The 27456-nt window shown below is 44.9% G+C and overlaps 1 protein-coding gene and 1 long non-coding RNA gene across 5 annotated transcripts in view; one reads left to right on the top strand and one right to left on the bottom strand.

The window, feature by feature from the left end:
* LOC310848713 lies at positions 1 to 25876 on the top strand. Of its 2 annotated transcripts, XR_014566527.1 has the most exons (4): positions 1 to 1400; positions 10659 to 10757; positions 11292 to 13040; positions 25198 to 25876. It is a non-coding gene; the product is annotated as an uncharacterized lncRNA (long non-coding RNA). The 2 variants fall into 2 exon arrangements; XR_014566528.1 differs by lacking the exon at positions 25198 to 25876 and having other exon boundaries at positions 4 to 1400; positions 11292 to 14937.
* Positions 1 to 27456, bottom strand: part of PIP4P2 (phosphatidylinositol-4,5-bisphosphate 4-phosphatase 2) — a 32649-nt gene that overhangs the window by 3654 nt on the left and 1539 nt on the right. For 2 of the 3 annotated variants that reach the window (XM_083747936.1, XM_083747934.1), the window contains exons 2-5: positions 8838 to 8986; positions 6847 to 6953; positions 4993 to 5116; positions 1794 to 1846 (exon numbers count right to left, since the gene is read on the bottom strand). In XM_083747936.1, the coding sequence (XP_083604062.1) occupies positions 1794 to 1846; positions 4993 to 5116; positions 6847 to 6953; positions 8838 to 8986 (433 nt within the window). The remainder of the gene's footprint in view (positions 1 to 1793; positions 1847 to 4992; positions 5117 to 6846; positions 6954 to 8837; positions 8987 to 27456) is intronic. The other variant, XM_083747935.1, reaches the window with a different exon arrangement.

Here is a 27456-nt window from a genome sequence, read left to right as displayed (position 1 = left end):
ACAAACAGTATGCCACAGCGAGAATTAAAAACAAAAACAATTTCGACTTTTAATAAAGGATTCATTAAAGGATATGCATTCTACATCTCCCCTGATGGAAGTTATGAGTTTAAGCTTGTTAAGAGTCTAATCTCAATCTGGATTTCAAAGTTACACCACATTCTGGAGCAAGGAAGGTTACAGATGTCCCAATTAAATTCATAGCAGCAACAACATTGCTTACAAAAAAAATCTGTAAGCTGTCATGTGATTGTTCAAATGCTCAAACGCTCCACTAAAAGACCAGAAAGGGCTCATATGCCTAGCGTGTGACTTATTATTATTTTTTAATGTTCCTGGAATTCTTTTTAATTGCCTGGTTTATGCAGCTTTACTACAATAAGTAATTTCAAAGTATTCAAACTAAAAGATGAAGTCCCCTGGGTACCACCTTAATGTGGCTTGTACCTTGGTGCCCGGGGCTTTCCATTGGTCCTTACTTAACTAAGATGACTAAAGCTACTGTCAAGAAGGTGATTTGAAAATTCTGTAGTTTTATTTAGATGAGCTTCATAGGTCACTTTTGTTTTCTGCACACAGCTGATCGTCATGTACAAAACTTTATACATGTCATGTTGTTTGAACTATTTTGCACCTCCAGTGTGGTTAAAATTACATATCTATACCAAGTACAGAAAGTTATGCAGCAAGCCCAGTTATCAAGAACTATCTTGATACTCTTCATTTTCCTTGCTCATTTTTTGTTCCTCCCTCATTTAAACGGCTTCAAAATGTGCAAGGAGATAAGAGCGTTCACCTTGCACAAGGTATACCTGAACCAAGGAGTTTCCAAGTCTTTCCTGTGCCTTAGTCCTCTTCCCATGTTATCATTTCATGTCACCCTTCACTCCAAAAACCCCATCAGCTCCCCACCCTCTCCCCTCTCTTACCCTCGTGCGCTCGCCCACTTGTGCTCAGCCATGTACCCTTTCAACCTGGACTGGGCTCACAGATGCTGTCTGGTCACTACTTCCCTACCCTGTGTTTCACCACTCTTCTGTCAGTATGGCAAGAGGTTTCACACCACCACAAGCCTACCACGTCACTAAAGTACCAAAGGAATCTGGATGCAATTCCTGTTCTGAATTATAGTTAGAAAGTTGTAATATAGCTTCATTTTAAAATGTGCACACGACCAATTGCAAGAATGATACAGTGCAAACTATTCACTCATTTTAGTAGCACTATTAGATGTCATTGCTACTGTTCCAGGAAGGCTGTCCTCTTACTGATACTGATACTGTTTTGTTTTGTTTTTTGTTCTAAGCCTATTCATCATCAAGAAGTGTTCCAGTAAGAACTTCTATCAGGTTAATCTGTAAGCATTATCAAAATGACCATCACAACAATAATCAAAATAGGTAATAAATTGCTTTTTATTATTGTTTCTAGTTTAATTAAATTGCTGCACTAAAGAAAGTAGCATGCATATTTTTCATATCAACAAAGAAAAACTTATTTGCTCTTCATGTACTTGCTCCAAAACTGTGGTTTTAAAAATACCACTTCATGCTAAATAGGAAATTAATATATCTTTCAGCAACTGTTTCTCTCTGTATCCAAGCATTTCCAATTCAGTAATAATTTTCAATAGTTTTTGACTAAGGAAAATTAGAAATGACAAGAGAAGGGTGCATTGACATTCATTATCAACATTTACAAATATTTTGTCCAATAACTGAGGGATTATATTTCAAATACATATACTATCCGCCAAAATAACAACGTTAGTAGAAGCACTTGTTGAAACTTACATTTTTTTGCAATGTGGGCACTTTGCCAAAGTGTTGAATCTCAGTTCCATCCACTGTAATAAATAAGGAAGGAAGTACTGAAAAAATGCCAGTATGAAAACTGTTTATTTTGCTTCATGTTAAATGTCACTGGGAATCACAGCACAAGATTTTACTTCTCATGCTTCACTTAGTTTTTATTTCTCGTTTCCTTCCGTCACTGGGATGCCCTTTTGCAAGCAGTATCCCCACACTCTGTGGTTTGGGATTTCCTTACAAAATGATTTCCCATGACTTGCTGCTTACTAGGATGTCTGACGTACTATACGCTCTGTTTATAAATGGCAGTAGCACTTTCATGTCACTAATGCAGCTATTACTCTTCCTTCGAAACCAGACACATGCACTCCCTAGGATTATATTGTTGGTACTCCTTAGCAGTTCTTCATCCTCCAATTCATATGTTTATTTTAAAAACCATGTGGCCTCTGGCTAAGATCAGGACCTTTTCACTCAAAACTGCAGTCCCAATGAAAAAAAAAAAACCCTACTGAACCTGCTATTAGCACCAATAGAACGTTATAAGAACTCTGCTGAATCATACGAAAGGCCCATTTAGTCCAGCATCCTGTTCTCACTGTGGCCAACCAATGGGAAGACCACAAGCTACAGCAATATCGCCATCTGATTTCTAGCAACTGGTATACAGAAGCACACTTCCCCAGATCCTGGAGGTAGTATATGTCAGGGGTTCAGAAGGAGAGACACAGGAGGGGGAGCAAATGGAGAGTGAGGAGGAAGAGGACGAAGGGGGAGCAGGAAGTGACAGCTGCCAGAGTCATTCCGCAAGCCTCTCTAGTGAATCGGAAGACTCGCAGAAGGGAGCACCGATGGCCAGAGCAAGGGAGATTCCAGGGGAGAAACCTCAAGAGGGAGGGGCCAGCGGGGAGTCCCTGAGCAGCAGTTGGAAATCGGGACCAGCTTCCCCACCAGAGCGCAGTGGGGAGGGGGAGTCCCAGGAGTCGGAACCAGTGTTCTTGCCACCAGCGGGAGGAGAGGAGGCAGGGCTGGCCACGCCCACATCCGGAAGCGGGGAAACAGTCAGAAGGAAGGTTACCGGCTGGGCGCGCGCGCCAAGTTCAAATGTACAGGCGAGCAGCACAGCAGGGAGTCCTGACAGGGAGCCAGGTCCTAAAGCCCGCCGGAAGGAAGGGCGGGACTCAGGGGGGTCAGCTTCAGAGGAATCAAGGAAGGAGATAACCCCAGAGGGCAGAAGGACCCAGCGTAGGAAGGAGCAGCGTAGGAGGTGGAGCAAAGCGAGAATCTTAAACTGGTGTGGCTTTAGCAGCGAGTCAGAGGGGACTTAGCCGGTCTAGCGTTAAGACGTGGGTCTGCGCGCCCAGAGCTTGGAAATGGAAACTAAACTTCAATAAAGACTTTTGTATATAATATCCACTGGGCGTTGGTCCTCTGTGAGCTGGGACCTAGCGGCAGTCCTGACAGTATACAACAATAGTCTTTTGCTCCATGAATTTGTCTAATCCCAATTTAAAGCATTTCACATTGTTGGCCATCCTTACTTACACCTTGGAAGAGAAAATGCCATAGCTTAACTATGCAGTGTATAAGAAGCACCTCCTTCTGTTTGTCCTGAATCTTCCAACTTTCAGCTTCACAAATCTGGGCTCAGACAATATGGTAGCCAGAGGCTTAACTTGGTGTGTTATAGCAGCTGGAGCAAGAGAGGAGTGCCACAGGAACTTTTGAGCAGCATACAGCTTATTCACATTAAACCAGTGATGGGCAACCTTCAGTCCATGGGCCAAATTAGGCGTTCCAGGCTGTTTTGGGCAAACGATGCCCAGCATACCTACACTTAATGTCATATGCAGACAATTAATATATAACAATGATTGGGTAAGGGACATCATCATGCAGACTACAGTTCTTGCCCTGCCTCTGCGGCTTTAAGTGCAGGTAATTCCATAATACCTTGCCAACAAAGGTCCGTATAGTTAAAGCTAGGGTTTTCCCAGTAGTGATGTATGGAAGTGAGAGCTGGACCATAAAGAAGGCTGATCGCCAAAGAATTGATGCTTTTGAATTATGGTGCTGTAGGAGACTCTTCAGAGTCCCATGGACTGCAAGAAGATCAAACCTCTCCATTCTTAAGGAAATCAGCCCTGAGTGCTCACTGGAAGGACAGACCCTGAAGCTGAGACTCCAATACTTTGGCCACCTCATGAGAAGAGAAGACTCCTTGGAAAAGACCCTGATGTTAGGAAAGATTGAGGGTACACGGAGAAGGGGACGGCAGAGTACGAGATGGTTGGACAGTATTCTCGAAGCTACCAGCATGAGTTTGACCAAACTGCAGGAGGCAGTAGAAGACAGAAGTGCCTGGCGTGCTCTGGTCCATGGGGTCACAAAGAGTCGGAAATGACTAAACAACAACAACAATTCCATAATACAAATATCTAAAAACTTTTTGATGGTACATCACACCTAATATTATGTCTCGTGATACCTAATATTGTGTCATATACATTTATGGTGCTAACTTCCTTTATAGCAACTCTGTTCTTTTCATGGTAATGATGGAAATAATTAGTAAGTTATCAAAGTGTGAATGCACTAATTCAAACTTGTTAGCTGACAGCTTATGCAGTTAAAGATGGTTAATGGAAAACAGGCTAAATTTAAGTTTGGTCTAATAGAAATCAAAATCATCCCACTTCCTTTTTCCTCCAACTTCAAGCATTGATCAAGATCACCCCCTTTTGTCTGCAATGTTTTCCACAGAGAATGGTCTCAAGAGGAAAGGGCAACTGAAGAAAGTTACCAGAAACGAAACATAGCCTGATTAAGGAAATTGTTTAAAGTATTAACATCAGAAGAGATCTTAAACCACGTCAAACTATTTGCCCATTGTAGCCTACACTGACTGCCAGTAGCTTATGGAGAGGACTTCAACATTATCTGCATTATCTAATTATTTTAACTGAACATGCCAATGTTGAACATCTCCATCTAGACAGAAGAAAAACCGTATTCTTAGATGAAAAGCTAACATTTTATTAGGGAACTGGCAGAAGAGAAAACTAAAACACAGGCTGAATATCCTAAGGGAGTTACAAAGCCAATTGCTTGACAAAAATGAGTTGGTTCTTTGAGAGCAAATAGTGATGCCTCTCGTATAAGGCATTTGGACTCTACTTACCAGGAATGTATTTCCACAGTGCCCACACACCACTCTAGTGCCTTCTGGCTGAACAGGGATTGCAGGCTGTGCTGGCTGCTCCTCTGGAATCAACATAACTGGACCAAGATTAATGATTCGCCTACTGTATGGAGAAAAGTAAACCCATCATGTCATTGTATACAGCACAGAAAAAAAGTATTCCCTAGCCATATATCTTCAACAATGAAAGCTTGTTCCGATTTGGCCCACCTAAAATGGGCCTGTTCTAGCATCAAACCCCAAGCAACATTTTAAGATACAAAACAGATAAGGCAAAACTGAAAAGGTTACAATACAAACCTTTGTTGTAGAGATGCATACTTTATGCATTAGTCCTCAAATATATCACCTTGCTCACTAGGCACTGATATCTATGTTGAATACATTGCCTTGAAGCCAGTCTTTCTCAAGCAACCCTACCACCTTGTAACTTGAATGGCCACCAAACTAAAGCAGCAGTGTATGCACTGTCTAAGCTCCATACCATTACACAGATAAGCCACCATTCTACTCCTTGGCTGAACCCTTTCTCAAGCACTTGGATGCATTATTTGTAGAGGCAAATGGGTACTTTGGGGCAGTACAGAGCCCCACTGTTTCCCCAAATGTCATCAGTGTGTCAGCAGCAATAACTAGTGCAGTCCTTGGCACAGGAAGCAGCAGAGGCTCCTACTACTGGAAGTAGGGAGTAAGGTGTTACACAGTTCTGAACTGGGGCTCCTAACATACATCCTATGTTCTGCTGCTCCTATACCAACACAATATAGGATTAGGCATTCCATAAAACAGTAGTGTGCACTAATAACTGGCTTACTGTGTTTCTCCTGGATATACTGAAATACCACCCCCCTTTCCTACGCTTCTTCATTTTGATTTACTGGAATTCTAAACACTTAGGACCAAAGCTCTACTGAATATATTGAAAATTATTTCTGAACAAACATTCATAGACTTGCACCATTACTGCCTATTACAAAGAGAGGTCTTATTACTTCTGTGTTATAAAGAATAAAATTAGTATTAAATCATTCTGACTACATTCAGTACGTAAGAAGTGTTTACTGGAGTAAAGATGGGTTATTTGTAGTTGTTAGGCAGTAACGATACTGTAATAGCTGTGTATCTAGCAGTTTCCCACAGAAGTACCTAGCTGGTCTGCAAAAAAGACCCCTGCAAACAATCTCAGCAGGTGCAGCAGCCAGGGTCAATCAGCTGATCAGCACTGACAGCCACCTCCAGGGTGGCAGGGACTGGCTACACTGGGGGAAGGGGCTCCTGGCCAGGCACTCTGGAGTGCAGTGAATCCCAGCAGCAGCTGCAGCCAGTGACAATCACTGCAACTGGTGCCAATTGCAGCCCCTAATTTCATAAGTTTCCTCAGTAAGGCAATCCCAGCAGGGCATGTAATTGGTACAAAATAAAAAAATGTGCCAAATGCAAGCCCCACCAGCTAAGAAACCATTGGGTGTGTGGTTTAAATGCACCCAATGGTTCCTTTGCAGCCACTTCTTTACTTGTTCCATTCCTAATATCAAATATGATGTTTTTGCCTTTTATCTCGTGCAAGAGGCATCCATCTTTTTGTCTTTCCCATAATCTCTAGCACAGTAGAAGCAGAAGTTATTTTTCTTCTTTGTCCTTGGCAAAGATTGATTTAGTTCTGCAGAGGTTAGCAGCCACAAATTTATGTGAAACATTAAACAGAGAAATAGCCAGAGGCAATATTCTTTTTTTATTCTTTATACTATTTATATCACAATAGTCAGACCATTTTTGTGTGTGTGTGTGAAAAACCAAAGAGAAAAAGCAAATTATAATTTGGTTTGCCCTTACCAGTTGGGTCTTGGACATCCTATCCTCCGTGACGTATCCTTACAGATAAGCAGACAATTACACGGACATCTAACATACTTTTTCCCTGAAGGAGGGTTTTTGATTGGCTACACAAAACAAAAAAAAGCAATTACATATATAATGTACTCACCGTCAAAAGAAAAATATTCTACAGTGATTAAACAGACCGACAGAAAAGTTAAAACTTAAGGTGGAAGACTACATAGATATTCAAGGCACAGCAAATGATTCTAGCATGGCAATATTTCAAATAATTTAAGGCAGGTCTGTGCCAGCACCTATTTGTTAGAACACTTTTTACATTTCTTTTGCTTTCTTTTTGTTCTTCATTCACTCGTTAGTGTTGAGTGCAATCTTGAGACTAAGCAAAAACTAAATGTGCAGAAATGGTAGATTTTACAAGGCTGAAATAGAGGGGGCCAAAGGGAGGATTCCACCACTTATTGGGCCATTTCAGTGTTAGGGAGAGGAAGAAACAGAAATGTGATGAATATTAGTCAAGATGGAAGCGGGCATGGGATATGAACAATCTGGTTTAAAAAGTCAATAGGAAAGAAAACTGCAACAGTGGGAGGGAAGTGTCAGGGCAATAGCTGGCATGCAGGACATTACAGTATTCTGCTAAGAAAAACGGACTGCATGAAGTTAAAAAAAAATGTACTTCTGTGTTTAAAAAATAAACCACAGCATGCCACTGGGGATGGACAGAGCACAGGATGATATTTGGACTCCACAAACTGTTTATGGTACTATTAGGTGCAAATCACATGAAAACAGTTGTTACACACGCATATATATCCTTACATACCAATAGTACTTTAATTACAAGTTAAAGGAAGTGCTAGACAAAACAAAAGCAATTAAATAACAGCAATAAAAATCTAAGCAAACTTCAAAAACAATAACAAAGATTATAATCCTATCTACAGGTGCACATGCCAGCCACATGAGCATAAATTACACATAAGCATTATGGGTTGCATCCAAAGCTGTGCTAAATATCTCCATTACAGGAAGGATTTATGCTTGTTGAACAGAACTTCCCTGCATACACGCCTCCCACTAAATCTGCTCTGGGGTTTTCCCCAACCCTCTGGAGATTTGGGGAGGCTGTGCACAGAATGAGGGGGAGAGGGAGTTTTGTTGCACAAGTCTAAACTCTTGCCCCAACAGAACAAGTGCATCGAATACTGCCTTACGTGTCAAAGGGCTGGACCAGCATTAGCCAATTACGTGTTAGTACAGAAAGTTTATGGACTGGGTGCACTTATTTTAATGTTTTTATATTTCCATTATATCCAGGTTTTTTGTTTTTAAAGATAGAAATGTAAGCAAGTTAATTTTGATTCCCACCATCACACACACACAGTAGAAAAAAAGAGAGGTCCACCATCTATTACCCAGCGGTCCAAAGATCTCACTTCCCTTTCTGTATCTGAAAGTGCATCTTCTAATTGTCATTCTTGTTTGGCTATCTATTTGGACATATGGACTGCTTATATTAATGTGCATGTTTAAGCCAGGACTGATGAATTATTTTTTATTGTTAATACGAGTGAGTGGAAGATGCTCTTTTTTTCTTTCTCTTACATTTTAGTGATAATAGTAGGCAGTCAGGATTTTACGCTCTTAAAATGGTGGTTTGGCAAACTATAAGATCTGCATAAAGCACTGCAGAATACAGAAACTGACCACACCTGGACTGGACTGCAAATAGAGAAGCTACTCATTCCGGACTTAATTATAGGCCATGGGAACTACTATCTCCATAAGTGTAGCATATATGAATTAGTTACATCATCATCTGCTTACTGTTTTCAACTCAAAGTGGCTTTCCTTGCATTCAAATGATCCTCATACTGCATGCTAATTCTCAGCTGCTGAGCAGTCACACCGATGTGAGTCTCTTCTATTGTGAAAGGGCATAATAAAACATGTCACGAGAGTGAGAAGCCCGCAAAGTCATTTACCGTAGCTTCATTGCAATCTGTGCATTTGACAACATGCTGGTGAAGCTTCCCTTCCAAATTGATTAATGACTGGCACACACGGCAATTTATTACAGGAATGCCACTGGCATCTGGGCTGGCAATGGCGGTATACGGTGGCGGGAGTTCTGCTGCAAGGAAAGGATGAAAAGTAAAATGCATCAGAATAAGCAAGCACGTGAAAGGGTTGGAGAATAATCCTAGCAATAAATTGAAAGGCAAAGCATCATAAGAATGTAAGAAGAGCTCTGCTGGATCAGACTATAAGCCCAGCAAGTTCAGCATCTTCTTCCTACACTCAGTGTCCAGCTAAATGTCTGTGGGAAGTCTGTAAGCAGGGTAGGAGTGCAATAACACTTTCACCACTTCTTTACAAGCAAGATACAAGCTATCAGCCACTGATAACCTTATTTTCTGCAAATTTGTGTAAACCCATTTTAAAGGCATTCGTGTTGGTGGCCACGACTACTTATTGTGCTATTGAGTTCCATAGTTTAACTGTGCTGTGTTAAGTACGTGCTTCCTTTGGTCTGTCCTGAGTGTCCAACATGCAGTTGCACAGGCAACATTAAACTAATAGATAACACCAACCTTGCAGATAACCCACTTGTCCATTATGCCAAACAACACCTTTTAATCAAGGAACAGACAACTGCTGAAATCAAGACATTGTTTCACTTGAGATAAAGTACAACAGGGACTAAAGTAGTCCTCTCAGTTCCCTATCAATCTCGGCAAAAGGAAGTGCAAGGCGAAAGCGAGCAGACTAAGCCAAATTACTCTTAAGGCAGAATGAGTAACATCTCACAGATGATTAATTCATCTCCTATTTAAATTTCAACTCTTCCTCCCAGCTCTCAAATTAAATGGCAGTTCGGAAATGAAATAGCCTTGTTGAAGGCATGTCCTGGTACCAAAGTGCTCCCTTGCTTTCCCCTGAGCTAAATCTGAGAAGAAGAAATGCAAACATGTATTTTTTTCCCTCCTGGCTTGTACCCCAATTGAGAACAAAACAAAGATTTTTTTGGTAAAATAAATATGGCTTTTCTTCCACAAAAATAATCACAGGTAACAAAAAAAGCTAGTGTGTGATCTTCCATTCTGAACTCATACTGTCCCAAGAGGAGTGAACTATGTCCTTTTTCTGAGCATTTGAATATGCTGTCAGGAATAAACTCCTGAGCATTTCTCACTGCATTTCCAACTCCTTGTATCACAAAGGTATATTATTACGGTACCTTAAACCACCCTTTCCCCTCCATTTACTTGAATGGCTGAAGCAGCTTCTTTTTCTCCACCAAGTTGCACACCACATGTGGTTACAAAACTAGGGCATGAGAATACAGGAGCTGCAAGGACATCCCATCACTAAGCCGGAAAGCAATATGATGTGACAGAACAGCTCCAGTAACACTGCAAGCATTTCTGCAATACTGTAAACAGTTACAAGCAGGGAGGCAGTTGGACTACTGAAGGGCTAAGTACAGGAGGCAAACATTAATTCCGTTCTTAATATCAAAAATGGTTAATAAAAAAAACAAACCTGTGATGCAACATAGCATTGTAGACTCTGATAGGAAATTAGAAAAAGAAGCCTAGATTTTATAATGCTTGCCATCACCACCACCCCACCAAATATATAGAACAATACTATGTAAATATTTCATACATGTATCATGATATCAATAAATAAATTTTGAAAAATAGAAGAACAGTGAGTAAAATATAAGTTTACAACTGATGATGGGGAAAATCAGAGGGCATGCAAGGGTTTCAGTACACCAGAGTTTTTCCTGTCTGTAGGGCTACAAGTGAATTGTATGTTCCTGGAGCTCCAACCTGACCTGCAAAGTCCATCCAGACCCCGCAGATAATCATGGGCCCAAGAGCAAAGCCTGTTTGGTGAGTCCTCCCAGAGGAGTTTATGTTAAGGTTTTGTTTTTATTATGACCTTTTTGTATTGGATCAGATTATTGTAAGGTGTGTAATCTTCGTTGTATATTTTGTCGTTGTAAACCGGCTTGTTAATAGTAATAGAGAAAGGCGGTATACAACTTAAAAGTGAAATGATATTGGGCGGGGGGTGAACTGCCCACAGTACAAAATGTTCCTGTTACTAGGCTTTGTGTGCAGTTCCGTCCAAGACCCTTGACGTCTCCTTCCTCCCCAGGGCTCTGCCAACTGTGCCTCTCATTCACTCCAGTGCCTGCTTTCCAGACATATATTTGCTTGTTCTTATACCAAAAATAGTATTCCAAGCTTTCCTTGCTAACCCTCCTTACAAGCTTCATTGATTCCCAAACAGCCCTTCCTTCTTACTTTACACAACAGTTTAAAGCCCCTCATCCCTCTGCTCTATGCAATGTTTCCCTCAAACATAACTGACTTTTCACTTCTCCTACAAAACCTTTGTTCTAACCTCCTTTGCAAAAACAGGTCCTTTATTTTCTGGAGAATTTGCTTGCCAGCTTCAAATGCATTTGTGAAGATTTGTCTAAGGTGTAAATCACAAGGAACAGAAAGAGGAGCAATTGATTATAATACAACACCTTGCTAGGAAAGGTCAGTCATACACCCAGAGCTATCAGACCAACCCTTCAGGAAGATGCACAAGCCAACTATAAGCCCTCTATGTCGATTCAAAGTTCTGTATAGTGTCAGGTACACTGCCAATGCTTCATAATTATACGGACTACATATTTACCACAGATTAAGGTCTAACATGAGGAACAGCATCAATAAGCACAACACAAGGGCTTTTGGAAAGGAGATGTTCTCACAATGATCAGCTTTGATGAGTCTTTGGCAGCTTCTGCTGAAGGTATCATGGGATGTTATAACTGCTTCTCTAGCAACTGACATGATATCCACATGAATCAAACTATAACTTAACTGGTAGCATCCAACCCCGAGAACAGAAAACTCAAGTTATTTTCATACATCACTAGAAAGATGAACTCTAGCCATATTCTTGGGATGGGGATTTGATTCCTACAAACTCTCCCTGTACAGATTGGAGCTAATTGTACCAGCAGATAAAGGCAGGAAACTTAACCTCTGTGCCCTCCTACCAATGTGTCACAGATAGTCTTAAGCACAACAAAGTTTTATGGCACCTTAAAGACTAGCATGTTGACATGGCATAAGCTTTTGTGAACTATAGTTTACTTCATCAGGTACATGCACCACAACTGACTATATACATTTCTTCATGTTCATGCTCTGTTCTGGTTTCGGCACTTGAGTCTTTCCTGCATATGGATATTTTTCATAAGGGACAGGCACTACATTCGCAAAGCCATTGGAGCAGCAGGCTAAGTATTGTCTCTGCTCTGATTCAAAGCAGCTCTCCAGGGACTTGGGCAGAGATCTTTCCCATCTCTACTAAAATGCTTTTAAAAATGTAACTGGATAGGTCAGAGATTTAATCTGGGACCGAATTCTACCACTAAGCTACAGCCCTTCCTTCATCAAGAGGACACTACATTTCTCAGAAATCTAAATTCTGCATGCACAGGAAAGTGTCTCTTATGTGAGACATCAAAAGTATCCGCCTATACTCAGTGACAGTGTTTACCAACAACTGTTTTTGCAAGTCACCAAAATTGGCATAGAGAGACCCAAAGATGTGCCAGCTGGAAAAGGCTGAAAAAAGTATTCTTCACCTTGGCTTGGATTCCCAGGTGCCCTTTTCTACAGAATAGGGCAATAAAAGTTATCAGAAAAGTATGTTGACCTCTGATAGTATTAAAGCCTAAAGAAATCCACCTGAGCAATTTATGGCATATTGCAGATTGTGTAAAATAGGGGGAAGAGCTACATTCGTCAAAATACGTTCAAAACTTCTCCAGCGCTTGATGTCTTGAAGAATCCAAATATAGTCCAAAAAGTTTTGGCCAGGCAATTCCTAACTTGAGCCAAGGGGCAACAGTGGCAGCCCTTCTCAAAGACATTTCTGCACAGCCAAGTCATAGAATCATGGAGCTGGAAGGGAACCTGTGAATCATCTAGTCCAACCCCCTGCCATGCAGGAATATTCAGCTGCCCCATACAGGGGTTGAACTTCCAACCTTGGCATTATCAGCACCAAACTGAGCTATCCAGGCTGACAGGGAGGAAGGAGTCTTTTTGCTTTCTGGCTCAAGTGGAGAGGCTGTTGCAGGCCCATCAAACTGGGAAACACAGGTGAGTGAAGGCAAACAGACAATGCCTCACCCTCTTTGCCCTGCCATCTTTTCCCACCTGCCTGTGATCATGCTTAAGATCTCTCCTACTTAACCATGACCTATAACCATAGGACAGACCTTGGCTGCAGATCATGATTGAGAAGAGAGCATCACCATGATCCGCAGTTCAGAAAACATGCTAAGCCAGACATGGCAAAGCTGCCTCACTGAGCAGAGCTAAAAAGCCCAGAGAGGTGCAAGTTCCTCCCCAGGAGCCAGCACATCCATGTGGTCATGGTAAGTATAACATGTGAACCAGGTCACTCTCCATCTGGTCCTACTGTACATGTTACGATACAAGGAAACCTGGTTTCCTTCAGCAGTAGTGGAGGCAACAGTGGCATTTAGCTTAGTCAAGCAAGGTGCATTGTGAACTGGGCAAAAGGTCAGCACAAGCTTACAAGAACCTTGTAAAACATCCATTTAGAGGATCTCCAACACCAAGTTAGTAGCACTTCGGGAGTTTATTAGGACAGACAAGTAAACAGAAGTAGAAGCTAGGTTAGTAAAGGATCCTGCCACTTTTTCAAACACTTCCTGGAACATAAATCAAGATTTGCCAGTAACCTGAGACATAAAGATGGGTCGATGTATTATTCAATAGAGAATATACTGGCAGGGATGAAATGTGCATAAAACTCTTCCTTTTGTTCCCTGTTTTCTGGTTATTTCCAGTAAGTCTTGTTAGTTTTACAAGCTACAAGCCTTTCCAGCGTCCTTGAAGTAATAAAGTTTGACTCATACCACTGGCACTAACATTGAAAGATTTATAGCTGCTTATCGACGTCAATCAGCCACTCTTTTAAAAGGGGAGGTAGGAGATAATTAGGTCAAGCAAGAAGTAAAACCAAAACTCTTCTTTTTATCTTAGATCCAATTAAATAATGGGTGCACATTTTCATCCTTGGTCAAATATGAAGCCAAGGATGGGAGATACAAAACACCTATATTCTTCTTTGATTTATGCTCAGAAGAACCCAGTGTTTTCAAGAATAGTATTCCAAAATTCTACCCAGGCCGGAACCACACCAGAGTGACAATTTAATCAGCAATAACAAGAGTAAGTGGTCCTCGATTAGGTGGAATCACATGATACATGAGTGGGATACTATAGATTCCCACTTTGATGAAAGGGGGGAAATGTGGCAGATGTAAATGTCAACAATTAAAATATTAGATTGGCATAAAACATAGCATGGTCTACCTGTTACTATCTGGTGGCCACAGATAGTTATCACTAGTTCTCCATTATCGCCACCTATTCTCCACTGACTTATGAAGTACACAGGTATGCTCAGCTGCAGGAAGACACATCACTATCAGCAGGATCTCTGCTTAAAGAAAATGCATGTGGACAATCTCATTCTTCTGACAAGGCAGAACTCATTACACTAACAGCGGCATTTTGAAAAGGAGATACCGGAATGAAGCAGGTTAGCATCTATATGCCAGCTCTGACAGCCTTCCATTAAAATAATTAGCAATCTTATTATCAGGACACACAGAGACAAGGCTCCTGCAATCAAGGCCACTAGATGCATTCACTGCTCAGGAGAATTCGAAATGGCTACAGAGAAACCACAGCCTTGACACAAGTGTTGACATCTAGGCGAGGAAAGCATTTGCAAGCTTTTTGTTTTTGAAAAATGAGAACACTCCTTAACTGATCCCACAGATGCTGCCTTCAGTATAATTTGTTTTGAAGTGTCTCTTTTGTGTGCAGTTAACCATGTGGCACAATTGCTTTGTATTAACTGAGCAAGGCTGCAGAGCCCTATTTAGCAAGAAGTCTTTCAGCTAGTCACTTGGGCTTGCTTTTAAAATTGTACATAAATCAAGACAAACTTTAATTCCTCGTGCACGAATTACATGAATTTATTAAGTACAGAACACCCATAACATCCTACACCTAGTCTTCAGCTAGGGAAACTGGAAGCTAGCCCCATTCTATATGATGTTGTAATGGATGGAGCTCTGGGCAGGTAGCAGGGACAGGTTCAAATATGTTGTCAAGTTATAAAGCTCTTTGGACCAGCTACTGACTTGGATCTTAACTTTCCTGAGCAGATTTTCACTCATGCAATGGATACTTATTACCTCTCCTGTCCCACTGTGTCCTCCTGTGCACCACAGAAATCCACTCCAGAGGGTTGGGGACCCTCAGAACAACACAGGACATGGGCAGGGGGCAAGCAGTCTCCCACTTGATTTTAAGTGGTGACTTTGTATAAGTGCCAAAAGCAGTAAGGCCAGGTGGGATTGCCACTTTATAGGCCAGTGAAGTGAACACATTTGGAATTTGAGATTGTGCTATGGGTACCACCCTCTCTGTGTCTTTCCCCCATCTCCTGAATCTCACTCCCCTTTCTTGATGGTCAGAAAGCATATACACATGTACACACGCACACTTGTAACTTATCCATGATCTCTGGGTAGAAGTCGGATCCAGTAGTCTTAAAATTGATCTTCTTGAATTGGCATGATTTTACATGGGAAGCCAAAATATGCACCATCAGATAAAGTATTACACTGGTAGGCTGTCCAGTAAAAACCACATAGTTCTTGTCAGCACCACAAATACTTTGATTCAAGGCACAGATCCTTGTAGATGTCCAACATCTGAGATGTCACACGTTCCTCATCACTTCTCAAACCCAAGGATTTATAGTCTCGTGGCACAGAAGGAACCTCCACACCATGTGCTCAGACTTCCTCACTTTATTATTAATGGCAGCACCACATGTTCACTTTGTTATCCATGCAAAACTCCACCCCTGTCATTGATATTGTCAGGACTGCCGCTAGGTCCCAGCTCACAGAGGACCAACGCCCAGTGGATATTATATACAAAAGTCTTTATTGAAGTTTAGTTTCCATTTCCAAGCTCTGGGCGCGCAGGCCCACGTCTTAACGCTAGACCGGCTAAGTCCCCTCTGACTCACTGCTCCACCCACACCAGTTTAAGATTCTAGCCTGGCTCCACCTCTTGCGCTGCTCTTTCCTGCGTTGGGTCCTTCTGCCCTCTGGGGTTCCCTCCTTCCTGGACTCCTCTGACGCGGAGCCTCCTGAGTCTTGCCCCTCCCTCCGGCGGGCTTTAGGACCTGGCTCCCTTCCCGGGCTCCCCGCTGTGCCGCGCTCCTGTACATTTGAACTTGGCGCGCGCGCCCAGCCGGTGACTTTCCTTCTGACCGTTTCCCCGCTTCCTGATGTGGGTGTTGCCAAACCTGACTCCTCTCCTCCCTCTGGTGGTGAGGACACTGGTCCCGACTCCTGGGACTCCCCCTCCCCACTGCGCTCTGGTGGAGACGCTGGCCCTGATCTCCAGCTGCTGTTCAGAGACTCCCCGCTGGCCCCTCCCTCTTGAGGTTTCTCCCTTGGAATCTCCCTTGCTCTGGCCACCGGCGCTCCCTTCTGTGAGTCCTCCGATTCGCTAGAGAGGCTTGTGGAATAACTCTGGCCACTGTCACTGCCTGCGCCCCCCTCGTACTCCTCCTCCTCACTCTCCATTTGCTCCCCCTCCTGTGTCTCTCCTTCTGAACCCCTGACATCCATCCCCCCCTCGAAGCCCCCCCTTCCCCCCTCCCCCTCTTCCGGTGCGGGTTCCGGGTGCTCCATTGTTGTAGGGGTGAGTCCAGGATACAGCTCGTCCCCTGAGGCTTGCAACCATCGAGATAAGTCCGGGAAGTCCCCCATGGGCTCGTCGACGACGACCTCCTCCGCTTCCATCTCCTGCGCGGTGTGCTCGAAATCTGCGCTCGACCCCAAATCACCCAAGAGCCCTCCTCCCCCTGTTGTTTGATGGGGGTCCACCTCCCAGGGCCCCTTCGGCATGTCTCTGCGCCAGCCCACCTCGGGTTGGTCCTCCCACCAATAAGATCCCCCCGTGCCAAAACCTGAAAGTGATCCCTCCGGAGAGCTGCCTCCCGGAGCCGAGTCCTCAGCTGACGAGAAACCCCGGAAAGTGCTGGCCGAGAGTGTGGGTGTGAACAAACAATCCTCGAAAAAGCCCGCCGGCATAGGCTTGTGCGGGAAAAGTGTGTGGAATTCTTCCTTGAGCAACTGCTCTTCCACTGCGTAATCCGGCACCCACCTGTTGGCGCTGGCCGGGGTGTCCTCCGTGGCGAGAAGATATTCAATCCCGTCCTCCCCCCACCTTGAGTCTAAAATCTCAGTGGCTTCATTAAGTGGCTCCCCTTTCGGCGACCCCCCTTTTTTGGGCGCTTCTCTGAGCGGGTCTGGCGCCTTCCCCGGTGCTTGAAACCTGTGGGGCTCTCTGTAGGGCGTGAGCACTGATCTATGAAAGACCGGGTGCATTCTGGAACCCTCCGGGAGTGTCAACCGGAAGGCCACTGGGTTGATCTGCGCCTCTACTTGGTAAGGCCCTAGCTGCTTGTGCCCTAGTTTCTTCTTGGCTAACGATCTGGCTGGAACTGCTTGTGCTGCCAACCAGACCCAGTCTCCCACCTGGATGTCCTCCCCAACCCTCCTGTGTCGATCTGCCTGCACTTTGTAAGCCTGTTTTGCCAACTCTAACTGCCTCCTGAGCTGCTCGTGGATCTCCTGCAACTCCGCTGCCACTTCCTCTGCTCCCTGTGGCTCCCCCTCCCGCACTGTGTCCAGACCCGGGAAGGTTCTGGGATGCCTCCCGTAGTTGGCAAAAAATGGGGTCACCCCCGTGGACCCGTGCTTCGTGTTGTTGTAGGCAAACTCGGCCAACGGTAGATAGTCCACCCAGGTCGATGGCTGCTGGTTCGCGTAGCATCTCAGGTACTGCTGCATGATGGCGTTGACCCTTTCCGCCTGCCCGTTAGTTTGCGGGTGTCTCGCCGACGCCAGGCTGACCTTGACGTTCAGGAATCCCATCAGCTTTTGCCAGAAGTTGGAGATGAACTGGCGCCCCCGGTCGGACAAAATAGACCGTGGTAGGCCGTGCACCTTGAACACGTGGTCTATGAACATCTTAGCGGTCTGCTCGGCCGTGGCCACCTTCGCGCACGGAATGAAGTGGGCCATCTTGGTGAACAGGTCCACTACCACGAGCACTGCCGTCTTGCCCCTTGAGCTGGGTAGATCTGTGACAAAGTCCAGGGCTACCCTCTCCCACGGTACGAACGGTGTCTGTAGCGGTTCCAACAGGCCCGCCGGCGGCTGGTGCACAGGCTTAGCCCTTTGGCAGGTGTCGCACCTATTGACATAGTCCGCGACATCCCCCCGCATCTTAGGCCACCAAAAGTCTCTGGCTACTAAGTCCACCGTCTTCTCCTTGCCGAAGTGCCCCGCGCTGGGCGCGTCGTGCAGCTGTTGCAGGACCTTCGCGCGGAGGCTGTCTCCTGGTACGTAGAGAACTCCCTTGCGTAGGAGCAGGCCGTCTCGCACTTGGAATTCGTCGCCCCTCGCCTTGCCACTGCACACCTCCTCCATCTTGGCTCGGGCGAACGAGTCTGTTCGCAGCGCGCGGCGCACCGCGTCCAGGTCCACCGTGGCTGACGCGCATGCCCACGCCTGTGGTGTGAAAATGTGCTTGGCCGCCGCCGGTGCCTCTGCCTCCAGATACTGCGGTTTTCTGGACAGCGCGTCCGCCAAGACGTTGCTGTTTCCTGGGATGTACTCAATTCTGAAGTCGAAATCTGCAAAGAACTCCGCCCAGCGGATGTGTCGCTGGTTCAGGAACCTCGCCGTGCGCCAGTACTCCAAGTTCTTATGGTCTGTGCGGACCTGCACCGTGTGCTTGGCTCCGACGAGGAAGTGCCGCCACGCCTTGAAGGCTGCATGTATGGCCAGCAACTCCCTGTCCCAAATGGTGTAGTTCTGCTCCGCTTTGCTGAGTTTTCTGGAGTAGAAAGCGCACGGCCTCCAGTCCCCCTGGTGGTCTTGCTGCAACAGAACGGCTCCCACGGCCCTGTCTGAGGCGTCCGTCTCCACTCTCATGGGCCTGCTGGGATTTACGTGCAGTAGGTTCTCTTCGGAAGCGAAGAGCTGCTTGAGCTTCTGAAAGGACTGCTCTGCCTGCTCCGTCCAGATGAACCTCTTCTTCTTGGAACTGAGGGTGTCGGTGATGGCCGCTGTCTGCATGGCGAAACCCTTGATGAACTTGCGATAAAAGTTGGCAAAACCGACAAACCTCTGTACTTCCTTCCTATTGCGTGGGCTCTTCCAATCCAGTACTGCACGTACCTTGGCACCGTCCATAGCCAGTCCCTTGTCGGACAGTTTGTAGCCCAAGAAATCCACCTCCGTCTTGTCGAACTGGCACTTCTCCAGCTTGGCGTACAGCCTGTGCTCCCGCAGCCTCTGCAGAACCTCCCTAACATCTCTCTCGTGAGCCTCCGGCGATTCCGAGAAGATTAGGATGTCATCCAGGAAGCAGACGCACTTCTTGTAGAGGAGACCCGCCAAGACATGATGCATGAAGGCTTGAAAGCAGTGGGAACCATTTTTTAATCCAAAAGGCATAACTCTGTATTCATAAGTGCCCAGCGGCGTAAACATGGTTGTTTTCCACTCGTCGCCTTCCCGTACGCGAATGAGATTGTACGCTCCGCGCAGATCCAACTTGGTAAAGATGCGACCCTTCCTCACCGTCGCCAGCAGGTCATCGATCTTGGGCATAGGGAATGCTGAGGGCTTGGTCTTGAGGTTCAAGAAGCGGAAATCAACGACCAGCCTCTTTTGGGGCGTGTCCCGCTTCTTTACAAAGAACACGGGACTGCCTCCTGCCGCCTTGGACTCCCGGATGAATCCCCGCTTCAGGTTGTGATCTATGAACTCCCTGAGCTCTTGCAATTCATCCTCAGACATGGAGTACAGTTTCCCCGTCGGGAGCGTCGCCCCGGGCAGGAGGTCGATCTTGCAGTCGTAGGGTCTGTGGGGTGGCAGCTTATCCGCCTCTTTCTCGCAGAAGACCTCCAAAAACTCCTTGTATTTGTTAGGCACCGCTTGCAACATGCCCAAGTTCAGCTGTGGTCCATCCTCGTGCCCCTCATCTTCCAAGTCCGCCAGGATGCAGTGTTCTGCGCAGTAAGAGGAGCCGAAGGTCAGTTGCCGCTGGTACCAAGCTAATGCCGGGCTGTGCCTATCCAGCCAACTCATTCCCAACACTATGGGCGTGTCTGACAGGCGGGTGACGTTGAAGCTGATGACCTCACGGTGGTTTCCAATGCGCATCACCATTGGCGGCGTCTGCTGTAGCACTTGCCCTCCCAGTAGCTCCCTGCCGTCCACTGTGACGACTTTCAGAGGTACCGCCGCTGGCAGAAGGGCTATGCCATGTTGCTGGAGGAACTGCATGTCTATAAAATCTGCATTGCTCCCCGAGTCTACGGTGATGGGAATTTCCACCAGTAGCCCATTGGGGAGCTGAAGGGATGCGGTGAGCTGCACTACTGGTTTGGGTGGGAGGGGGTCGGTGGGCTGTAAGATCCCTGGGGATTGCTTCACTGACTTGTCTGGCTGGTCCCCAGAGATGCCATCTCCAGCCAGACAGTGGAGTTTTCCTGCTGCGACTCCCTCTGCTGAATTGCGTCTGTTACTGTCGCTGCGGCTGCAGTATGCTTGTGAAACCGCTGGGGACACTCTTTTGCCATATGCTGAGCACTGTCGCAGATGTAGCACTTCCTGGTTCCTCTAGGAGGCTTCATCTTGACTGCTCCCGGAGTTAGGGCTCCGACTGTGGAGTGAGCCTTAGCACCACCTATCTCCATCGGCTCCTCTCCCCCTCCCAGCGGAGGCATGGATCGAGCGCGCGCCGCCTCCTTGGGGAAGGGAGGCAGTCCTTTCGCTGGCGTGCGTCCCAAATGCCCTTCCTCCCTGCCCCAAGGGCGTCCTTCCAACCGAACCCCAATGGAGAGTGCCCGTTCCACCACTTCCTTGGTGGTTTGGGGTCTTCCCCCCCTTGCGATCTCATCTTTCACAGCTCCGCTCAACCCCTCCCAGAACAGGTCTCTGACGGCAGGCGATTCTTTCTCCCAGGCTAGTACATTCACCAATCCGAAAAAACGTGCATGATATTGCCTCACAGTGGCTTTACCTTGTCTTAGTCCGTGAATCTCCCTCCTAGCGATATCCACATCAATCTCAGATAAAAAACACGCATCCATCACTTTAATGAAGGCAGCCGCATTTTGGAGGGCTGGATCCTTGTCTCTCCATAGATTGCGCAGCCACGATTTTGCCTCCCCCCGCAAATGCGAAATAATAAATCCCACTTTCTCTCCCTCATTTTTAAAGTCTTTGTCAAGCAGCTGCAATGTATAAATCACATCTGCTCTGAAGTTAGGATACTCCTGCAGGTCCCCATTGAAGTGAGATACCAGGCTCCCTCCTCTGTTTCCCAGCCCAATCCCTTCTGGTCTGGTGGCTGGTAGCCTCTGTGTAGTTAGCACTTCTAACCTGGTTCGCAGATCCTGGCAGGCAGCAGCTGCTTCCTGTTCTTTCTTTCTGGAAGCCGCAATTTCTGCAGTCAACTGCGTCACTGCGTTTTGCAAACTCGCTATCCTCTCTTCGGTAGTCATTTCCCTGTTTTTCGTGAGCTCGCGAAGCACCAATCTTCACCCCTCGCTGCTTTCCCGCACTCCACGAGGTTGCAAAATTGGTGAAAATGGAGAGGGGACTTACTGTCAGGACTGCCGCTAGGTCCCAGCTCACAGAGGACCAACGCCCAGTGGATATTATATACAAAAGTCTTTATTGAAGTTTAGTTTCCATTTCCAAGCTCTGGGCGCGCAGGCCCACGTCTTAACGCTAGACCGGCTAAGTCCCCTCTGACTCACTGCTCCACCCACACCAGTTTAAGATTCTAGCCTGGCTCCACCTCTTGCGCTGCTCTTTCCTGCGTTGGGTCCTTCTGCCCTCTGGGGTTCCCTCCTTCCTGGACTCCTCTGACGCGGAGCCTCCTGAGTCTTGCCCCTCCCTCCGGCGGGCTTTAGGACCTGGCTCCCTTCCCGGGCTCCCCGCTGTGCCGCGCTCCTGTACATTTGAACTTGGCGCGCGCGCCCAGCCGGTGACTTTCCTTCTGACCGTTTCCCCGCTTCCTGATGTGGGTGTTGCCAAACCTGACTCCTCTCCTCCCTCTGGTGGTGAGGACACTGGTCCCGACTCCTGGGACTCCCCCTCCCCACTGCGCTCTGGTGGAGACGCTGGCCCTGATCTCCAGCTGCTGTTCAGAGACTCCCCGCTGGCCCCTCCCTCTTGAGGTTTCTCCCTTGGAATCTCCCTTGCTCTGGCCACCGGCGCTCCCTTCTGTGAGTCCTCCGATTCGCTAGAGAGGCTTGTGGAATAACTCTGGCCACTGTCACTGCCTGCGCCCCCCTCGTACTCCTCCTCCTCACTCTCCATTTGCTCCCCCTCCTGTGTCTCTCCTTCTGAACCCCTGACAGATATTAATGAGGAAGGCTTTTTCCCTGTAACCCACAAATTCACTAGACCAGCATGGCTGTGTATAAGCTTTTGCAGACGAGAGAATCCCTGGAGGATGGTCATCACTGTCTCACAATGACTATATCACATTTCACTATTATCTCTGCACCATGGTCCTTGTTTTGTGCATATGCTCTGACCAATTTCATTGTTTATCATTTCTTATCCTTTATTCACACATTTAAGTTCATTAATTTGGGAATCCATTTCTAAAGTTGGCAATAACTTTTATTTATTTAAAATATCTGTTATACTGCTAAGTGTGGAGAAAATCTGAAATAGGTTCACAACATAAAAAGTACATTAAACTCATTTCCTAAAAGGACAACTATTAGAAGATGAAGAGATACAGAACTGTAGAATCTAGTGTTCCTTTTTGTGCCAAAGCAAAGAGCTGCTTTGTAATTATATGTCAGAAATGTGGAGGTGGAAAAAGATCTCACCCACATTTGAGTAATTAACAAAAGTATCAGCTGGGTGCCTAGATTCAAAACATGGGACTTTGCACACTCTGAGAGTGTGAGAGATCCCTCAGCAGTGTTAAAAACACTCTCAGAGTTAACCAGCAGCATAGCATGGGATATAGGCTGTTAAACCCTTTCGCATATCCCTTTTAGTCTGCTTACAATTCTTGCCCCCTCTCTTTACCTATCTAGCAATGAACAGAGCACACACACTGTTGAGTAAGTTAAAAAGCTTTACTTACTAAATCCAAATGTCTGGTTCATGTGTTAATCCATGAAGAAACAAGGAATACAAAATACTGAATATAGTTTCAGACATTTGGTCTGAAATCTGGAGCTAGTTCAGACACATCCGTCCTGATTGGTTACATGGCTAGAAGAGAGTGACAGAAAGGAAGAGAAGCAGCTTCACTTCCTCCCTCACAGAGGTAAGGGGATGTGACCTAGCTGAGTCTAGGAACAGACCTCTCTGGTCTTAACCCTTCCATGCACTAACTAGCACTCATGCATAGTTATGTTTGACAGCAATTTCCCACAAGTAGTATGTCAGTGTCCAGTGTTTACCAACACACACTTCTTCGCTCGGGAATGTCCTGTTAACACTGAATGCTACTGTCCTATATTTATTTAAATGTTAAGTATTAAAAATGTATTCATGTGCTTCCTAGTAAGAAGGAAGCTTATGTTTTTTTTTCCTTTTCTTGTTGTCTGAAATCACTAAGGGCATTATCCAGCTAACATTTAGCACTTTCTAAGCTGCCCAGATTTCAGCACATGTAGTTTTTCAAGTACTTCACTTTGGCTTGACCACACCACAAGTACTTACTTGCCAAATATGCAGCCAAATAATGAGCTAAGTGTGGCTTTCATCTTTCCTATCTGTTGAAGATTGTGAGGGTTATTTCTTTAGATAGGTTTTTTTTATACAACTTGCCATTACAATTAAATCTCAAAGCAGTTTACAGAGATAGAAAAAACTGCATTAAAACCATCTCACTTTAAAAAAAAAAAAGTGTTATGGGTATCATTAATGGTATAGTGTAGCAGGATCAATGTACTAGTCAGAGAATGCCTGAACAAACAAATGAGTTTTTAATGAAATTTGGGTACACTCCCAAATCACAGAAAGGAGAGCATTCCAGAAATTGGCACCGCTATAGGGAGGGTTCACTTTGTGTTGCTGCCAGATCACATTCTGCAGGTTTAAAGCCTCATTTAGTTGGAGTGCTATTATGTGCCACAGGATTTTCTTTGTACTTGACACCAGGGTTCCTAAAAATATTTTGAAGGTCATTATTTTAAATGCATGTTTTAGGTGACTTAAACCATATTTATTTGTTTTTTTTTAAAAAAAAAACTTTATATATTCCACATCTCTCATTAGGGGAAAAATGCAGTCCTAACCACGTCTACTCAGAAGTAGGTTTAATTCATTAGGGCTTATTCCTAGGTAAATGGCGTTAGGACTGCAGCCTAAATTACATGAAATCTAAATACTGCTTTCTCTTATCAATACTGCTGATGAATACTGTATACACAACATTATGTTACCAAGCCTGAACAAAGCATCAAGCTTGTGTGCTCCCTCCTTCCATGCAGACACAAGGTGGATTTCAGCAGATTACTTTCACTTTTGCTAAAATATATAGTTTAGGGTTATGCTTGAACCAGGGATACTGGTTTAAAACAAACTCTGCCATGTTTCATAACAAGCCAACGTCAAACTATGGCTTGTGATGCTGCCTTATTAAACTAGCCAGTTTGTTTCAAACCAGGTTTGTGATAATCATGCAACAGTAGGTGGGATTCATTAAAAGGGAAAACCAGCCTTGGCTGAAGCCCACTTCCCAGCCACAAGGGCAGAGGAGAGGGAATTGGGTGAGCCCAGGCTTGCTCTTGTGGCGCTAATACATGGTTCAGCAGTCATCATCTCTTAACTGAATCTCAGGCCTTCAATCAAACACAAAGGCGCTTTCCTGTGAAAATAAATATTCATGGAAAAATATATATTTGAGGTCAAGCATTTGAAACGAGGCACTAGGAGGTCATATGCTATATCAAGAGGCCATGTCCTATTTCCTTATTATGGGCTTGATTAAAAAAAGGGCAAGCAAAATGATCAGGGGCCTGAATAATTTCTCCTACGAGGGAATATTACAGAAACATAAAAAAATTATGCCTGGTGTGGAAAAAGTAAATAGATAGATGTTTCCTTCTGTCCCCCTTTCATAATATTAGAACCTGAGGTCATCCAATGAAGCTGAGGAACTGCATTTTTACATAGCTCATGGTGAAAAATATGGAATTTTGCTATCACAAGCTGTGGTGATGGCTGCCAATGTAGGCTGCAATCCTAACTTAACTTACCCAGGAGTAAGCCCCACTGAATTCAATAGATCTGGGTAACAGCGAGAGCTCCTGCATGCAATTTTGGGATCCTTGGGAGTCTTCTTTTCTATACTTTTGACTCACTGGTGTCCTCTTCGGGCTTTGGAGAGGGTCTCCTTTGAGCCTCAAGGACTTTCCAGCTCTCTCCCGCTATTTCAGGTTATAGTTTTTTCGTTTGTTTCCCAGCGCCTTCACTTAGATAATTGGAAACTCATGGTCCACACTGATTGGCAGTGGCTCTCGAGGGGTTCACTTCTCCAGGACCTAACTGGAAGTGTCAAGGATTGAAATTGAGATCTTCAGCCTGCACATTAGATGGTCTACCACTGAGCTATGTCCCTTTCCAATGCATCACTAGAAAGAACATCCACAGTGCTCACCTACATAATCTGCCATATTTCCATGTTCTTTAACTACACAAACTCTTCTGTGTGCTCCATTTTCAAATGATATAAATATATTCTCTATATCCATACAAGAAAGGATGTTCCTATTTTATCTCCTGACAATAAAATGCTCTGACCAATAACTACCAGTCCTTGCTTCTGTTAGAAATGTGGGGCTTCATCTGCCTCGTAAGTAGATAGGAACACATGAGCAAGAGGTTTGGATTGTTAGCTGCTTTGTGTTGATGTGACGTGAATGAGATCAAGGAGGCAGAGTGGAAATTAAATAAGAAAGGGAAAGAGCAATACAAAAAAGAAGTACATTCTCTTAGATCTGTATTTTGCACCCAGGGTTTTACAACCTTCTTCTAGGGATTCTGAGAAGTTTTGCAAGCTTCTGATTAAGGGCCTTCCCTTTCCTCACTTGCCCTCACCTCACTTGCCTCTAGGAGCTGAATTATCCATGAGTAACATGTGGCCTAGTCGAGTCTCAACTAGTTTGCAGTTTTTTCTTTTCTTTTTTTACTGAGGGAGCAGAGAAAGGGATTTGGGATTATGATGGGTTATCACAACATGTTTCTCCACCAAAATAGGAAAACCACAATCCTAGATGGGATAATACAGCACAAACCTATGTGCATTTCCTCAGAGACAAGCGCCACTGTGTTCAATAGGGTTACTCGCTAGTTACTAGACTGTTTTGAGGCCTAAGAAGCATGTTTCGGATACAGTTTCTGTAGTAAATTAAAATGTTGCAATTGGTTAGATTATCCCAATGCCCATTTAAAGCACGACTTCCCTTCTAAAATCCTGGGAACTGTAGTTTGTTAAGGGTGCTGAAAATTGTTAGGAGACCCCTGTTCCCTTCACAGAGCTACAATGGCCAGAGTGGGCTAACAATCTTTCCCCCTTCCCAGGGAACTCTGGAAAATGAGAGAAGAATAAGGATCTCCAAAAAAACTTCTAGCACCCTTAACAGTTCCCAGGATTCTTTGGGGAAAGCCAAAGGATTTAAACACATAGTGCAGATGGGAGCCTTAATTTAAAATCAACAACTTGAAAGTGGCAGCTTTTCTTGATGATTTATGACTGAAGTTTGATTGCAAATCAATCCACCCTGCTGGCTATAGTACCTGAATTTAACTGTGTATTTTGGCTTAACCCCTTAATCTCATTAAGCAGTTGCATGTATTTTCAAACATTATACTCATTCTGCTCCAAGTCTGCCTTACAACTAAATAATAATAATCACAAAGCGCCATTCAAACAAGAGCCTACCAAACAACAGACCTTTAGCTGTTGTTACAGAGCTTAAGAGACATATTAGGGCTGAGGACTCTCTGGCCATCTAGTTGTTGTTGGACTACAGTTCCCATCTGCCCTAGTCAGCTTGGAGAGTGGTAAAGGATGATGGGAGCTATGGTCTAACAATGTCTGGAGGGCTTTAGATTCCACATCCCTGACATGGCAGTAAATAACAGGCAGAACCAGAGGCCTGGATCTACTAGGTCCTTAACCCTTGCTGTTGACATATCATCTGGTGAGGCCTAAACAAATCCTACTCCCTATTCATCACTCTTAAGGATACAGCTAGCCATCAAGTTATGCAAATAAATGTCAGCTGTGATTTAAACCATCTATTTGACCACATCGCAATCACCCCCACACACCATCATAAAAAGTGGAAGGGCAAGGGTGAGATCAAGAGAGAAGGAAAGGGAAA

The sequence above is a fragment of the Podarcis gaigeae genome, assembly GCF_964106915.1.
Source record: "Podarcis gaigeae genome assembly, chromosome: 7".
Taxonomy (NCBI): domain Eukaryota; kingdom Metazoa; phylum Chordata; class Lepidosauria; order Squamata; family Lacertidae; genus Podarcis; species Podarcis gaigeae.
Note: the sequence above shows the minus strand (reverse complement) of the source record. Positions and strands in the feature narration are given on the sequence as shown.